At 27.7% G+C, this 17,443-nt stretch overlaps 3 protein-coding genes and 1 long non-coding RNA gene across 15 annotated transcripts in view; 2 read left to right on the top strand and 2 right to left on the bottom strand.

Moving 5' to 3' along the window:
- The window catches only part of LOC107993301 (kinesin-like protein KIF13B), a 125,456-nt gene extending 115,735 nt beyond the window's left edge, over positions 1-9,721 (bottom strand). For all 11 annotated transcript variants that reach the window (XR_009831548.1, XM_062080797.1, XM_028664575.2 and 8 more), the window contains exon 1: positions 9,585-9,721. Coding sequence is in view for 10 of the 11 variants with exons in the window: in XM_062080797.1 (XP_061936781.1) it covers positions 9,585-9,639 (55 nt within the window). In the remaining variant the exon portion in view is untranslated. The remainder of the gene's footprint in view (positions 1-9,584) is intronic.
- A 576-nt stretch (positions 9,722-10,297) lies between these two features.
- LOC133666833 (uncharacterized) lies at positions 10,298-12,238 on the bottom strand. The gene is made up of 4 exons (XR_009831553.1): positions 12,073-12,238; positions 11,705-11,786; positions 10,806-10,885; positions 10,298-10,665 (listed from the first exon to the last, which is right to left on the bottom strand). It is a non-coding gene; the product is annotated as an uncharacterized LOC133666833 (long non-coding RNA).
- A 133-nt stretch (positions 12,239-12,371) lies between these two features.
- Positions 12,372-14,641, top strand: LOC107993297 (DNA repair protein XRCC1). Its single transcript, XM_017049648.3, has 2 exons — positions 12,372-14,319; positions 14,397-14,641. The coding sequence occupies exons 1-2, from the start codon at positions 12,986-12,988 to the stop codon at positions 14,539-14,541; spliced, it is 1,479 nt and encodes a 492-aa protein (XP_016905137.1). The 5' UTR covers positions 12,372-12,985; the 3' UTR covers positions 14,542-14,641.
- Positions 14,642-14,839: 198 nt separating this feature from the next.
- LOC107993298 (proteasome inhibitor PI31 subunit) lies at positions 14,840-17,003 on the top strand. Of its 2 annotated transcripts, none has more exons than XM_017049649.3 (5): positions 14,840-15,224; positions 15,536-15,685; positions 15,756-16,015; positions 16,496-16,645; positions 16,708-17,003. In XM_017049649.3, the coding sequence occupies exons 1-5, from the start codon at positions 15,078-15,080 to the stop codon at positions 16,832-16,834; spliced, it is 834 nt and encodes a 277-aa protein (XP_016905138.1). In that variant the 5' UTR covers positions 14,840-15,077; the 3' UTR covers positions 16,835-17,003. The 2 variants fall into 2 exon arrangements, with proteins under 2 accessions (XP_016905138.1, XP_016905139.1); XM_017049650.3 differs by having other exon boundaries at positions 14,989-15,224; positions 15,536-15,673.
- The last annotated feature ends 440 nt before the right edge of the window (positions 17,004-17,443 follow it).

Here is a 17,443-nt window from a genome sequence, read left to right on the forward strand (position 1 = left end):
TGGATCCCGCCACCTCGAACGTTTTAATGAGCCAAAACGTCAACCCGACGGAGAGAGAAAAATCTTCATCGAGGGACGGGGAACGCTCTTTGGACTGTTTGTTCGATGGAAAATGAACCCGTGAGGGAGGGATCAAAGGAGGCGTTCGAATGCCTCGATAATTTTCTCGCGAGGATCGCGAATATCGAGCGTGTCATCAATCGACGACTTTGCTCTTTTTTCTTCTTTTTCTTTGGAACGACCTTTGACATACGGATCGTGAGAGAAACGAGACAGGTATTGAAGGTGAACGTGCGTGGTAACGTGTGATAGGTTAATTACCGAAAAAAGTAATTCTTTCGTATTTATTTTATTCGCGTGTAATTAATGGAATAGTAATTCTTCCGAGAAAGGGATAGAAGTAATATTGGGATAAAATATTATTAAAAATTAATATAAATTCGTATATTTATTCTGAACGTATTTCCTCGTAAATTCATTTTCATTACAAATTATATTTTAATTTTATATCCGGTATGAAATTATATTCGTATGAGGTAACAGCAATACGATAAAATTAAATAAAATTCTAAATAAGATAAAATACGTCATAATAAAATAAATAGCTTCGAAAATTGAACTTTATTCGCACTCCACTTCCTTAACGATTCGAAAAATAATGCTCGACGAAAAAAAAAAAAAAGAATTACTTCTCCACGTTTCAATTGTCGACTGCGACCGACAGGTAAATTATAAATAATTGCGAGCAGGAATCGTAAATAATTGTTCGCAAGTTTCGTCGATTCGACGCGGTTTCGTTATAATTCTTTCCACGTCCGTGAACCGAGCGTTAATGGAATTCGTTTCTTCGTTTCACTTTCTCTAAACGACAGGAGAAAACCATGTTTAACCAACGAGCCTGGCCTATTATTTTTATTAATGTTAAAAGATCCGGCGAAGATGCAAGAAGAGAGGAAGAGGAGGAGGGGGTGGGGGGGGGAAGAAGGAAAGATAAACAGGATAAATGCTCTTTTGCCATTTTTATCCGGAAATTTCAAATCGAGTGATTCGATTTTAAATTCTTGCGAACGAATTCAGCTTTACTCGACGATCATCGAAATCGAACTAAGCGGGTCAAGGTGGTGGCAGAACAGGTAGGGTGAAAAACGATAATAGAAGCTCGAAAAAATAGAAGCTCTTAATTCCGCTTTTTTGTTTGATTTTTCTTTTTTTCTTTTTTTTAACGATGAATCGAAAAAAATTATCAAAAGAGGCAATCCTTTCCCGAATTCTAAATATTAACTCGTCTACAGAAAGTGAAGAAAAAATTATGAAATTATATGTACGAGAATAGAGAATCGTTTAGATTTAACGTGTGGAAAAAAATTAATTATTAAAAAATAACAATAAAATTCAATAAATGATCAATTTAACAAATATCTCAATTAAATCTCAATTAACCGATCTATTTAAATGTAAAATAAAGGGATATAAAAAAAAAAAGTCGATAGAACTCTGATGAATCACCGGGTTAATTAGTCATTACCGAATGCGCAAATGGAAAACAATGTGCCGATAGTTGTTATTGTGATCGACTTAACGAGGTGTATAAAAGAGAAAGGAAACAAAAATTGTAAAAACACTTGTTCGGTAACAACTTGTTGTCGTAATAATTTAAACCTCAAAAATTTGTGACGAACGCGAAATTTGTATAAATTTGACCAGAGAGATTTGTCTTAATTATCCATTAAAATTTTAATAACCGGCAAATCCAAATTCGATTTCTTTACCAAGAAGTCAATTCTTTCCTTTCTCATCGTCGTATAATAAAAATTTGAAAAACAGAAAAATTCCAAAATACAAAAAGAGAAGAAAGAAAGAGAGGAATTAAAAGTACATAATATATTCGTCCAACAACCGAATCGACTAAACTCGTGCCGGGGTTAATCGATGCAAAATGATCGTTCGTGCAGATTATTACAAAAGATATTACAAAAGATGACAGTGGGATGATACCGCGACACGACGAATCACGATACAGAGATCGGTCTTTTCGATAAAGACCAGTTTTGCTCGATAAATGTCGATCGACGTCGCGCCTGTACGCGCTCATACAACTCCCTGACAACCCCAAGGGACGCGAGAGGGTGAGAGTGGATCGATAACGCGGCGAAGATGGTGTCTGGAAAGAGGGATCAACGAATTGTGCGGTTATTAGCGCGACGTACAACCCTTCATGGACTCTGTTTTCAAGAGATTTTTTTTTTTCATCCTGCCACGGATGAATTATTTCAATTTTTCGTTTCAATTGGGCGAAGAAACGAAAAGATTTGTCATTTTTTCGACGATAATTTACGAATAATAGCGAGGATTTTTTTCAAATATGAGAAAATTTTCAATTGAAATTGTGTCGAGAAATGATCCTATGTATTGTACGATTATTGTTAGGAATTAAGGAGGATTGGAAAAGTTTTTTCTTTTCATGGAGTCGAAGAAATAATTTGAAAGAGTGTTAATATGAGACGCAAAATAGAATTTTTAATGTATTTTAAACGCGATTATTAAAATAACCTAAAGGCATCGATATTATTTCTGAAATTAATAAAACGATCCTTAAGGCGCTACCCTTCCTGGAAATTTATTTCATAAAGATTTCCAGGAATAACGATTCTCGAAGCTCGGTGTCAGTTGGTATTTATATTTTTGGAACGGAAGTTACCAAGGAATATATTTTCCCTCTATCTCGAGTTCAAGTGATGCGTTATTTTTTAACCCCACTCGAGGGTGATCCTGTTGTCGGACAGATGCAACCAAATTAAAAGAGGAACGGGCCACAAGTGCGTGCACTTCTTCTTAAGAGATTCTAAATTGTTCGTGTTATTAATTTTGAAAACCCGTATCCGGCCCTTATTTCCCGATTTAAAATTATTTATTAAATATTATAATATGTGGAATAAATATAAATGCAAAATAGATATGGGACGATAAATTGAAAAGGAAGTTTAATAATAATAATATTAAATTTTGCAAAAATAATGCAATAAATACTCTTGCATATTTTTATTAATAATATATGCAAAGTATATAAAATGTATGAAACATGCATAAGATTAAATATTTACACATTTAAGAATCTTTTAAAAAATAAAATAATTTTTTTCTCCTCAGAGAAGAAATATTATTTTATATTCGAAATTTAGTCGTAACATTTATCTTCATTTCGCTTGCTCGATAAAATTACTCACAATTATTATGTTCAAATATAAATTTACACGGCTAAAGATTAATCATTAATTTTATTATTCTCGTAGGAATTTAAATAATTTTTTACGAGATAATGGAATTTTCTTATGTCATTTGTTTTGCAATGTTATTGAAGATTCTCTTATTGTTCTTTCCAATTCTTACAACAATCGAATATAATTAATATATAATTATGATAGTGGATTTCTTATCGAGGAATGAATTTTTCACGTATTATTCTCACTTTCTACAATAGATTGGAATTATCGATAGATTGGAATTTTTATAAATACAAAATTGTTTCTTTTTACAGAAACAATGATTTCAATTAAATCGTTACATTATATAACAAAAGTGAGAACGAAATGATCGAAATGAAATTTTTTGAACATATTTTTAAAAAATTTATCGATTTTTGAAATTTTTGATTTATCCACCTGTCATGTCACACGTTTTACACGAAATGGACAAAGTTGTTGATTCTCTGAACTCAACGAGATACGAGCAATCTCCGATAACGCTTATCAACCATATAAAATTCTATCATTTCTTCTCGAGAGCCTATCTTCGCGATAAAGTAAATAGATAAATTGTTACAAGAAGCGTACAGTCCTAAAATGCAAAAATTTTTAACACAAATTCGTTAAAATTATCATTAGCATCTCACAATCAATTAAAGAGTTATAAATACAGTTGCAAAGTGTATTTATAACTCGTATTCTTTTGCGTTATATCTTTATCGAAAAGTATATCAACGTAGATGTATTATTGATTGATGAATAACTCTTGAAAACGCATATTTTCGAATACAAAATAATGAAAAGGAAATTTTGGAATGTTGGACGGCAAAGATTTGATCTTGTGCAGTGTACAAGTTGCTTCAGTAACCTATGTACACGCATAAATCATAAGAAGCAGCATGAAAAATCGGTATTTGCTATAAGCTGACAGTAGGTACGTAAATCTGCCAGTCGTGGATATGACATGATGAATAACTCAAAAACGTCATAACCGTATGTCAAACGTGAATATCATAAATCGATTGATTTTGACCTCCGTCACTCCGATCCTACATGGCCACTTTACAGACTGTTGCAGTATACTTCACAGACTATAGTTTGGAATCATTAACATGCCCGATAAAATTATGGAAATTAAAAAACAACGATCAGAATATTGAACATAGAAATTTTTTCCTGTGTATTAATTTCGAATCGAGATGATAAAATTAACGGGAAATTTGAAAATTGATTCCATACTTTTAGCTCCATAGTGTATGCTGTATACTTTTTGAAAAGCTTAGAAAAATTTAAAGACAATCTAAAGAAAATTTTTATTGTGAAAAAATAAAGAGAAAATTTAATATTAAGAATTGCTAGGAAATATCGAGGATATAAAGAATTGATTATGAATGAAAATCGGTCCAAACAGAAAAAGATGTAGAAAAGATTATTTTCAGCTGAAAAGTCAATCGATTATCGTTAGTAAAATTAGCGAACTAAGCTTCTTAGAAAACACTCGATACTTTATCGTAAATCGTGCTCAAGTGCTTTTTAAACACTTCTTAAAAAAAGATCCCTAATTATTTAAAAAATTCAAGAAAAATTGGGAAAAAAATAATCTTCGTTATTTTCTCGCAATTCTAGTATCTGATTTATTTTATATAATATATTATTTAAAAATAAGTTTTTGATTTTTGAATATATATCCTACGAAAAATGTTATGAAAAAAGATTTTTGTATCGAAATTAGAATATGTTAAAATTGTATCAAAAGGAAGAAGTAGGTTAAAAACTTTGTTCCTTAAAATTCTTTCGCCATACCTCTTTCTTTCTTTCGAATCTTATTCCAAAACTTTCTATCCCGTCTTTAAAACTCGATTTCATTCTCACGCGTATATATCTTCTTTGAAATACTTTGAAACCACGTTCCAATTGCATGCAAAAATTTCTAAAGTAATATCTTAACATAACGAAAGAGTTAATCTTTGTTTCTCTCTTTAAAAAATCCTCCAGTTTTTCTTTTTAAATAAATTAATGAACGCAGTCCAGATTATATTTCATTACATGCATCATCTTCAACGATATAAAGAAGTTTTTAATTAAAGTAGCAACCCCCTTGAACTTACGCAGTGTCAACAGTGCATGCGGCATTGCACGCTTTCCAATAAGGGATGAAACGTGATTAAAATACGATGATGGAAGAAATATAGCGAATTTTAAAATTAAAACATCAGAAAATCGATTTATGAAATGAGATCCGCCTTCGAATAAACTGCGATTAAGTTATAATTAGTAGAAGAAATACAAGGAAGTTAATTAGGGATGTAAACGTAGTTGAAAAATCTTAAAATATTTCTTCCTCTGTATTTTTTTAACTATATAATTTTTAACACTACGTAATTTTTTCTTATTATTAAATAAATAAGTAAGAATAATCCGTGAAGATCCTAAATCAAATAATGAAGTGCACATTAATTTATACAATAATATACGATATCGATACGATATCTCCATTTTCCATTCTGAAAACTGAATAACAGGAAAATTTTTGATATTTGAAAGAGGAAAACAAGGAAATCCAATAAATGGAAATATCAAGTGCGATTTATAACACTCGACATTTCCCCCCCAATACTGAACCATAAGTTAAGTTATCATTGATGAAAAAATACAAGCAAAGTTCAAAATTAAAACAATTTTGGAGGGGGGACAGATTTATATGGTAACAGTGAAGGCAACATAATTCCAATAGAAACACTACACTTAAATTATGCTCGGCGAAAGAAGCATAACAAGGTTCGAAAACTAAAGCACTAAATATCAATAACGATGTCAGTGCATAAGCTGCAAGCAATAATACACCCTGAGTCGCATGCAACATTTCACGTTTTCCAATAGGGGTTGAAACTATAGCTAAACTACAATTCGCTGAGAAGAAATATAGCGAGGATCGAAATTAAAGCATCAACGATGCCAATTTATGGAGTAACACCCTGGATTGCATGCTGGACAACCTACGCTTTCCAATAGGAGGTTTGCATCTAGCTAAGGTGATGGAAGAAATATAACGAGAGTATCTAATTCAAAGCATGAATTAAAGATACCTATTTATACAATAACATCAGATTTATACCGCATGCGATATTTCGTGTTATAATAGCGAATTAATCCTTACTTTTGACATCATGTTACATAACTACAAAAATTATATAACAATATATAATGTACATTGACAATAAATATAATTTAATATAAAATAACTGAATATTCTTTTTATTCCTAACCTATATATATATATTCTAAGAGCTATCACACGAAATTAACAATAATCGGTTCTAAAAACTTTCGACATCCGCGTAGGCGGACACGGTAGCTTTGAACTCGCGGAAATCTTCCTTGGGATCCTTGGCCCAGATATTTCCTGCACGTGATCGAACGCCTGGTCAGCGTTTGCACGTAATAATCGAGCGACCCTCCTCTCCTCCCCCCGTTATAGAATAAGGAAACGATGACAACACAGAACCGAATGGATCGAGATGGAAAATCGCGCCGCAACGCGGACATTCCTCTGTCGAAAACGATTCGATACTATTCAATTCGATTCCATTTGACCCGATTCAACCCTGGTGAACCGGTGATACAAGACACTCGAATGGGGCATATTGAATGTCGTCTCTGAAACGATCGACAGTATCGCGTTCCGATACCCCATTTGACACATGGCATTCTTTTTTTTCCTCTCTTTTCAGAGATTGGAAATAAAGTGGAAGATTGATATACAGTGGGATTACTGAAATTTACAGGGGAGTGGAGGGAGACCTTTTATTTGAAGTAGAAATAAACTGAAACAAATAATTGTTATGTTTCGCTACAGAGAATGAGAAATTAACTTCGTCATTTGGAATATTTTAAAAATGTTTGAAAGTTTATCGCGTAATATATATATATATATATATATATATATATATATATATATATATATTGTAAAAAGAATAACGTACAATTGAAAATGTTTTTCGAACGATTATCTACTATATTTCAACACTTTATCGGAAGTAAAGAAAAAGCAATGATTAGGAAAGAGAAAACAAACTGAGATAAAATGAACAGGAATTTACACATGAATATTTATGAGGCAACGCAGACACTTCATTAAAAATTCCCAACTTTAACCTTGGCTCTAGTTAAATCTTAAGAAATTAGCAATGAGTGGCCGCGATCAGAGAATATCGATCGACGTCTCTCGCTTGAACGGTTTACTTTTATTTCCTTAATTATCCGACGACGGTGAGTAATTATCGGAGAAAGTGCACTTCGCTTTGAATAGCGGTGCCTGTTGATAATCCGCGGTATTAGAGGCCAGCCTCGATATACTAGTGCATCATCGATCTACGAGATTTCTCTCGCAATATTTCTAGTTTCATTTCAATGAATGAACGAAACAAATTCGAGATCCATCTCAATTGATTGACTTTGTACTCGAAATAGTAAGAGCAGTAATTAATTAACATATCACATCGTTTAAAACGATAATAATCGATTGATGTTAAAAATCAAGTAGTGCAATAATGTATATAAAATTATATCTTATTATAAAATATGAAAACTGACTTCATTATTGCACACAATAGAATTTTTATCACAATTAAAAATCGATTGATATCGATATATCGATTTCAAGAACCTAATCGATTCAATTCAAAATAATATTTGCATACTTATTAATAAAACAAAACGATAATTATGTTAATTTTTTCTACATTTATAAAAATTTTCAATCATAGAAAATTTTCATAAATTTTCAAAAACTCTATAATATATGTATAATACAGTGTCGCCATCGCAGTTAACCTAGCGAATTCGCGGATAAAAATCATTGGTAATGGTAGTAGCATTAATGGCGTTTCCACGATTAATGCGCGTGTTAACGATACGCCGATTATGACGCATTATGTCAAAATGCAAAATAACAAACGCATGCTCACCTGCTTTACAGTAAGCGATTCGAGAAGGCGAATTTCGAAGAACAAATCGTAGAAAATAAAAGAAAAAAATTACTTGTCAACTATTCGTTGAAAGAAGAAGAAATTCATAATAAATAAATTTATAATTCAAACGCGGCTCCATTTTGATTCTCTACTATTGAACGCAATAACGAAATTTTTTTACGATTCATTTTTTTTTCTTTTAACAATTAAACACAACAAGATAATTCGTAAACGTCATCACGTTATCGTTCTACCTGAACTTGTTATGTATCACATTCGAGATCGACTATCGATTCAATATGTTTACGAAACATATGTATGCTATTATTATAGATTAATATAAGAATTACCACGTAATCTCTAAATTCGATACTTTGTATACAAAGATTATTTAAATATCATATTACTTATTATATGCAAATATAAAATATAATATTGCAATTTATAAATATAAAATTGATTTGTAATAATGATATTTATTTGTACGATATTTTGCAACAAAGTAATAAATTTAGAGATAATATAGCATCTAAATATTAAACGTGAATAATTATACACACGAAATAAAATATTATATCGATAAATCGAAAAATTAATAAAAAAATAAAGAATCGCACGAGTTTTAATTTGTTGTCAAGTTCACTGATAATATGGAAGTCAATCGAGATAGCCGTGAAGTCAAAACGAAACACGAAAAAGACGAATCGCGTATCTAATCGATCGAAATTCGATGTCCGAAGGTCATCGTAAGTAACGTCACTTCAAGCATTTTAGTCACATGTTTGTTCTTTGTCACGCGGTTTTACCGTACGACAACTAACGATAACCACGAGTTCCGTTTTCTTTGCAAAACGAACAAAAACGGAAGAGAAGCATGTAAAACGAGCAGGTTTAAATTCGGGAATTTTAACGAAATTCGCTCGTGAAGGATATCTGTCGTCAAAGAATTCGCGAGATAGGATAAGTGGCACAACGATGTCTGAAATCCGTGACTTTATGTATTTTGGACAAAGGAACAACAAAGATTCAACTAGTAAACATTACAGAAGTAGGACTTGTAAGCTAACTCTCTTTTTTATCTCATGCATGCTTCCTTTCGAATAGATAGAACCGATACAAATTTGAGATAAGGAAACATGAAAAGATAACGAAATTCATATCGAATGGCAGGTGAAAACACCGGTCTTCCAATGAACCATAGAAAAAACGTCACTGTCAAAACGTACTCCGATCGTAAAACGTTATCGAAGGTTGATTTTAGAATCGCCAACCGATAATACCATACTCCAATACGCACCAATAACGGCAAACAATGGAATAATAATAGAAGAAAAGATGATAAAATAATGATATTTATTTTAAAAATACATACCTCTACGATTGAACGGCCGAACCCGAACGGCAACCTTTATTTTATCCGTAGCCATGATTTCACACCGGTAACGCGCACTGTATATCCCGATCACAAGGAACAACTCAATGCTTTTGAATACACAAATATAATATTCACACGATCTTCATAGCGCTACATTATTCTCAACCCATTCCGCGAACTTTTCATCTTTTCAAACGACACTACGTCTCACCGAGCCCATGACACACTTCGCCATATTGCTTGAAGCTTGTCGTGCGCCAGACGACAATCGTCCTATCGAGTGAACGTACTTCTGAGAACTGCCGCTAGGAACGCTCGGGAGCTTCGAGTCCTGTGACGTCACATGTCCTGCCGTCTACCATCTAGTGGTCAAATATGAAACTAAAAGTTTCAATCGCAAGTTATCGATCGATAAAAAGGTTTCGAATTACAAATCCCCGCGTTATTCAAAATATGCAAATATATTTTCTTCTTCTGGGAAAGTTTCACATATTTTATTTATTGAAAAAAATTACTATATATGATAGAATGAATATAAAAACTACTTATATTAATTACTTTAAGAAATTATAAGATTTTAAAGAATTATTCTAAATAAAAATAAAAATATTACATAGGATAGATAATATTGTTTAATTTTTTCATATCCTATTACATAATGAAAATATAATATATAATATATAATTTCAAATATATAAATTTAACAACCTAATAATATATAAATTTTTACATAAATCGTTGAAAAATACTTTGAATATATTTATAGACAAATTAAAACTATATATTTCTTTCCTTTCTCTTTTCTTTTTCTTGAGTATTTAATTGCTATAAATTTATGTCGTAAATAGCAATTCTTTTTTTTTTTTTAATGTTCTTTTCACTCAATAGTTTAAATTATCAAAGATCGGTAACGAAATACACGACGAATAAGTGACATCTTATGGAATTTTGCATCATATATTCTGAAATACCGACTTTGAAAAGATTAAAGTGTTTTTTATGCCCTCTACAATTTTTTTATGACTAATATAAAAATTACATTCAAATCATCATTGAAAACGATATGCAATAGTACCTCCTAAAAAAACACTAGTTTGAGACCAACTATTATCAATTATAGAAAAAGTACAAGTTTAGATTAAAAAATTTAAATTTTTTATAAATCTAATGATTCTGTTTCGATAAAAAAATAAAAATTTATATAGAATAAAAGATTACCTTTTCACGTGAGAGATAATTCCATTATTTTCTTGATGAATTGACTTCTGCCACATTGATGACTCTAATAATATCGAATTCTAAAATAATATCGAAAACATATAATTAAAAAATAAAATTAAAAAATAAATAAAATAATATTAATTCGTCCATTTAGGTTATAATCAATGAACAAACACTGACTTTAATTTCGCGAATAACTATTAAAATTCCATTAAATTAAATCTGTCATGTTTTAAAAACTATGGAAAATATGTATTGTAATAATACATAATAAATGCTAATTCAAATAACCTTACAACACAAAACTAAATTAACAAAAAAATAAAAAATTTTTAAATAACATATATATTTACAAAAATGTTTATATTAATAAAACAAGAAAAATGTTAAAATTTCATCTTAAAACTTCATAATAGAAACTATATGTTATTTATAATCAAATAAATCAAATAAAAAAAATAATTTGATAAAATCAATTATATTTTATTATTAATTAATATTAATACATATTTTTTATTATTCATAATATTATTCTATTAATAAGTTATAAACTATAAAATAATAAGTTATTATTAATAGAATAATATTATGAATGATAAAAAATGTGTATTAGATGTGCATAAATATAAACCTCTAATTTCTTGGAAAAAATTATACCCAAAGAATGTTTTCAGAATATATACACGCATTCATATACATACACAATAAAAAAAACAAATATATAAATAACATAAAATTGCTATGCAGATAGATCTATTTACAAATGAACAATTATTTCAATAATTTAATTTTACGAAATAAAATTAATTATAATAAATTAATTACTTTTATTTCTAATATGATTAAAAAGATAAAATCTATTCTACATACTTTTAATAAAAGAAAAAAAACCTTACCAAATTTGCAAGGAAGTCATTGACAAATCATCGGCAAATACACTTTATATATGCTCTAAATTATTATTTCTCTGATATCAATCTAAAAATAACGATAATCTGTATAAATAAAAATCAAAATCATAAATAATAAAAGTAATGAATTCAAAATAATGTAATAAATTCTAACTCAAAAATTTATAATACAATTTATCGATAACAATCAAAAATCACCAAAATAAAACGATAATAAAGTTTACAAAACTATTTAATTTTGATATATTTAATAAATAATTAATAAATAATTAAATGACATAATTAAATAATTTCTAATTGCTTATAAATTATAAAAGAATATGTATTAATATAAATTTTACGCAATTACTTACCTCTGCCGGCGTAATACGTCCTATCAACACAATTTTCGGCGGTAGAATGACATGTCGCCGCGCAGCTTCGCCTTATTGTTATTCTATTGGCCGGAATGTTATGGTTTCTTATTCGCTTATAATCGCGCGGAAAATTGAATTAGTGTATAACACTTTAACTGTAAAATAAAAATAATAACATGTTATTAACAATATAATAAGAATAAATTTTTTTAAATTTTATACTTACATTTTTTTACTGTTATATTTTTTTATTTATTATAATATTTTATATTATATATTATATATAATATTTATAAATTTTTTCTATTCTAAAATATAACTTAACATTATTATTTTATATTTATTTAATATAATTTTTTTGAGTTTCTTCGAATTTACATAAAGTATAAATGATAAGATATAAATGATATAAAATTAGAAAATTATAAGATTGATAGTACTTAATTTTATGTTTTTGGTAATACTTAAATTTATAGTTTATTTATAATTTCACATTAAAATTTAATATTAAATTCTAATTATCATTAATATAAAAATTTGTAGATAGTAATTTCCAAAAAGCGTTAGCATAAAAAAAATTAATTTTTTTCAAATTAAATTTTTTATTACAAAATACTCAATTGAAATATAAAAAGATACAATATATTTTCTTGTGATAAAATTAATATATTAAGTAATAAATTCCATATTGAATTTTCGATACCTCGAATTATATATCGAAAACATTTCGATATTTCAACTATATCGATAATATTCTCGATAGCCTTTTTACATAATATACACTTCTTATTAATAATTTTGGCGGTATATGTTAAATCGATTTATTTTTAAATAACTATTAATTTTTTCTAAACTATAAAAATATAAATGTGTTTTATTTTATAAGTCTCATCAATTTAAAATCTCATCAATGATTATTAAACTTGCTAAAGTAATAAGTTGTTCTTCAGAACACTTATCTTATCCTGTTTCTAATCTTTTGCAACATCGTTCAAATTCTTCATGGCGTTGTGCCAAACCTGGAGAAATGCTTGCTACTGTTATTTTTCAAATGGCAGAACCATCTTGTATTACTGGCTTAGATATTGGCAATTATCGTAGTTGTGTAGTAGTTGTTACTGCTTCTACTTCATCGGAGCCTGACAATTGGATTCCTATTGTAAACCATCAATTTTTAACACATGATGAAGCTGTGAATGGCCAATTTAAAGATCAAGTGCAAATATTTGCAAAAAAAGATCTTAATCCAGACACATTAAAAATAAAGTTTGATCGTGTAAAAGTAACTTGCATGCAATCTGCAAATTTAAAAGAATTATTTGGATTATCTTTTATTGTATTGAAAACAGAAGTTGTAGTTGATTTAGGGTTAGATATATTTGGAAGATTTAAATTGAAAAATCCAGAAGAAGATACTGACAAATTAATAGATAATTTAAAAGAAAAATATATGAAAATGATAAGCAATAAAAAACCAGATTATAAAAATGAATTACTTGCAAAAATCAAAGAAACCAGTATGAATAATTTTTCTATACGACAAGAAGAGAATAGAGAACCAATGAAAAGACCACTATTGGAAAAATTAGAAGCTGGAAAAAAAGAAGAAGTATTTGGCACTAAAAAAAAAGAATCTAATAATTCAATTTCAATAGATAATTCTAAACAAAAAAATAAAAAAATTGAAAATGATAAACCAGTAGTAAGAACTCCATTTGGTGATATTGTATCTTCACCTTCATTTAAAATAAATAAAAAAGATATAAAAAAGAACGAAAACCAAAAATATAATAATATACATAGTAAAAAACGTTCTTTAAGTCCTGAAGAAGGTTCATTAAAAGAAAATATAAATAAAAAAAAACAAGATTGTCCTCAATGTCAAGATGAATCTGAAAATAAAATATGCAATAATTGTGGATTATTATCAAAACCTAAACTAATAACTAGACCGGAAAAAGTTGCAAAAAAGCAAGATAATCAAAGACCAAAAAAATTATTTTCAAAGCTTTTTGAAGATGTATCATTTTCACTTAGTGGTTATGTTAATCCACAGAGAGATGAAATTAGAAAAAAGGCTCTTCAAATGGGAGCAAAATATATTGCTGATCCCAATACAACTAATAAAAAATGCTCTCATTTAATTTGTGCCTTTAAAAATACACCAAAGTATCAACAATTAAAAACCTATTCTAAAATTGTTACACACAATTTTATTGAAGATTGTTTTAATGAAAAGAAAAGGTATAATAAATTATAAATCTATAGTATAGTAAAACAAATAAAAACATTATATAATAATTTTTTAAATTTTGTTTTAGATTTCCTTGGAGGCGTTATGCTTTGGATATCAAAGATAAATCTGAACCTGAAAGTGAAGAAGAAATTTTAAGTAGTTCATCTCCACCTAGAATAATTAATGTATTTGATCAAGATACTGATCAAGATTCAGATTCTAATTATTAAGATAAATATTTTTTAATATAATATGTTTATATTATCTTCTAAAGCAGAATCTAATATGTACATAATAAAAATATTAAATAAATTAATTTTTGTAAAAAAATTTACTTATTATTAATAACACAAAATTTTTATGATATTAATAGTAATAAATCTTGTTACAGAAAAATTTATAATATATTTTTTCACATTTTATAATAAATATTTATATAAAATTCTATGTTTTAACAAAAATCTACGTATCTTAGATACCATAACAAAAATTTGAATTTAGAAATGTGAAATTTAAAAAATTCAATTGTTTGGCGGTAACGCAACAAAATTACACAATGATTTAATTACATAAAATTTTGGCTAATAAATTCAAAAAATTAAAAATGGAATTTATATTTATTTTTAGCAATTATAATATATAATATGTAAATTACCAAAAAAATATTTTACTAATTCCGGAAAGCAAATCGTCAATTGCATTGAAACACCAATGGCGTAAATACAAATCGAGAAACTTCAAAACTTGTTTGTCACTAAGTGTTAAAATGGTTGATACAAATAATATATTTGGTTTTGAACTTTTCCAAGAAATATACAATAAACAAATTACAAAAAAGGAGGATCTATTAATTCTATTCATTCATTGGTATCTTATAAAACAGGGATTTAGATGTATTGGAATCGGTGATTCTGTAAGTTATTAAAGAACTCTTATTTTTATAAACTATTGCGCAATTATAGAATTTTTTATGAAAATTTTTCAGCATAATCTATTTGTATAAATAAGAAGTTAAATTATAAGAAGTTATTAAAATTTTATAATACATAACCTATATTAATTATATGTCAATTATAATAAATAATTTAATTAATTAAATAATAATTTTATTGTAATTATATATTGTCATGATTTAAATTCATAAAAATTATAACAGAAAATATTACATAAATTTAATATTATATAAATATATATTAATTTTCTTATAATAATTTTTGATTCTAGAAAGTATTTGAACCATCAGAAAAAGGATCTCAATTACTTCCAGAAGGATGGAACATGCAACCAAGTTATACATTACGTTACATAAATAATGGAAAATTATTCATATTCCATGGTATAAAATCTGATGAAGATCTGCTTGTAAATTTATTGGTAATTTAAATAATAATTTTTTAGATAATGAGTGGCAAAATAATATTATTATGAATATTCTATTTTACAGAAAATTCATGATCAAAAAGTATCTACCATTCAGTTTCCAATTAATCAAACTATAAATGATCTCCATGGAACATTGGAAGTTATAATACCTTCATATCAAAATATTATAAATATAATTCAAACAGATATTATAGATACATTGATTCCTAGTAATACAACAGAAAATTCTACTCAGACAATATATAATACACCTGGAGATGATTCATTAAGGGCTGATCCATTAAGGGTATTGCCACAATCTTCATTTGCATCATCACAATGGTAATACTCGCATCGATTCATAAAAAAATTATGATATCTAATCATAAAAAGTTTAATTAAAAATCTCTGTTTTAATCATAATTAAATAAAAGGCCTGACAGGGAGAGAAAAAAAGAAGAATCGATGCGATTTCAATGTATTAAATTTGAAAATAATATATGAAACATCTTTACAGAATTTTCATAATGATGATATAAATCTGGATGACTTTGTATCAATTTTTGAATTATGAATCTTAACCATTTAATTTCAAGCATGAAAAAATAATCTCTTTTTTTCGAAAAAGTCAGAATTAAGTCTTATATTTCACTACTATTGATCCCGCAAACGTAATTGGTATAAATTTTTTATTATCTCCATGACATGCCTAAAATAATTACATTTTCTTTTTTCAATATAATATTTTCTTGTATAACAAATAATATCTTTATATATTTCTTAAAAAATATTTAATTAAAATCTTTATTTAAAATTTTAAAGGCGTCCCGCAGCTGATCCTACAAATATAGGAGCCGCAGATTTAAATCCATTAGGACGCGGCGGTGGCATGATTTTTGATCCATTTTCATCACAACGTAATCCTATAGATCCATACAGGCCAGCTTTAGGAGTTCCTGGCAGATTACCATCGTAAGTTAATAAAATAATGATAATTTGCATATAAAAAACATTAAAAAATTATCTTATTACAGTGGCGCGGTCCCGCCGTTTGCAAGATTCGATCCTTTTGGTCCACCAGATCTTGATCGACCAAGACCACGACGTGATCCAGATAATGATCATTTACCTCCTCCAGGATACAATGATATGTTTATGTAAAATAAACAAAATGTAACGAAAAATATATCGCTAAGATTTATTATTATACATTTTATTTTTATGTTATTTGAAATATATAATTATATAAAAAAAATGATTATATTAAAAAAAGAAATTAAATTTAATTAAGCAATATTAAATAAACGATTTTAATTCTATGTAAAAAAAAGATTTTTAAAAAATATTTTCTTTTAATGATGCGTAACAACGACTCGTTCATTTTATTTTATTACTATATTTTATTTTTATACATATCTTAATAAATGATATATAATAAAAATATATAAACTATATTGTTTTTTTATTAAAAATATTTTAGACTTTTTTGATTCCTTTGCTGTTATAGTTTATATAAGTGCAATAAAATAAATACGAATAAAGAAAACATATAGAGAAAAGAAGATATATTAAAAATTATGAAATTAGCGCCATCTCTAATGTGCTTTAGACAAAAAAATTATAAACAAGGAGAATAAATAAAAAGAAAAAGATAGATAAAGTAAAATTCATTTTTAGCGCCATCTCTTGAATATCAAAAGAATTTTAAATTTGTAAAACTTTCAAGAGATGACGCTACCAATCATTTCTTATTCTATTTCTATTCTTTTC

The sequence above is a fragment of the Apis cerana genome, linkage group LG10 (genome assembly GCF_029169275.1).
Source record: "Apis cerana isolate GH-2021 linkage group LG10, AcerK_1.0, whole genome shotgun sequence".
NCBI lineage: Eukaryota > Metazoa > Arthropoda > Insecta > Hymenoptera > Apidae > Apis > Apis cerana.

Coding starts and splice junctions, on each gene's coding strand:
- LOC107993298 (XM_017049649.3), top strand. CDS start 15,078: ATGGTTGATACAAATAATATATTTGGTTTTGAACTTTTCCAAGAAATA. Junction 15,225..15,535: donor GTATTGGAATCGGTGATTCT/GTAAGTTATTAA, acceptor TTTTGATTCTAG/AAAGTATTTGAACCATCAGA. Junction 15,686..15,755: donor ATCTGCTTGTAAATTTATTG/GTAATTTAAATA, acceptor TCTATTTTACAG/AAAATTCATGATCAAAAAGT.
- LOC107993297 (XM_017049648.3), top strand. CDS start 12,986: ATGATTATTAAACTTGCTAAAGTAATAAGTTGTTCTTCAGAACACTTA. Junction 14,320..14,396: donor TGTTTTAATGAAAAGAAAAG/GTATAATAAATT, acceptor ATTTTGTTTTAG/ATTTCCTTGGAGGCGTTATG.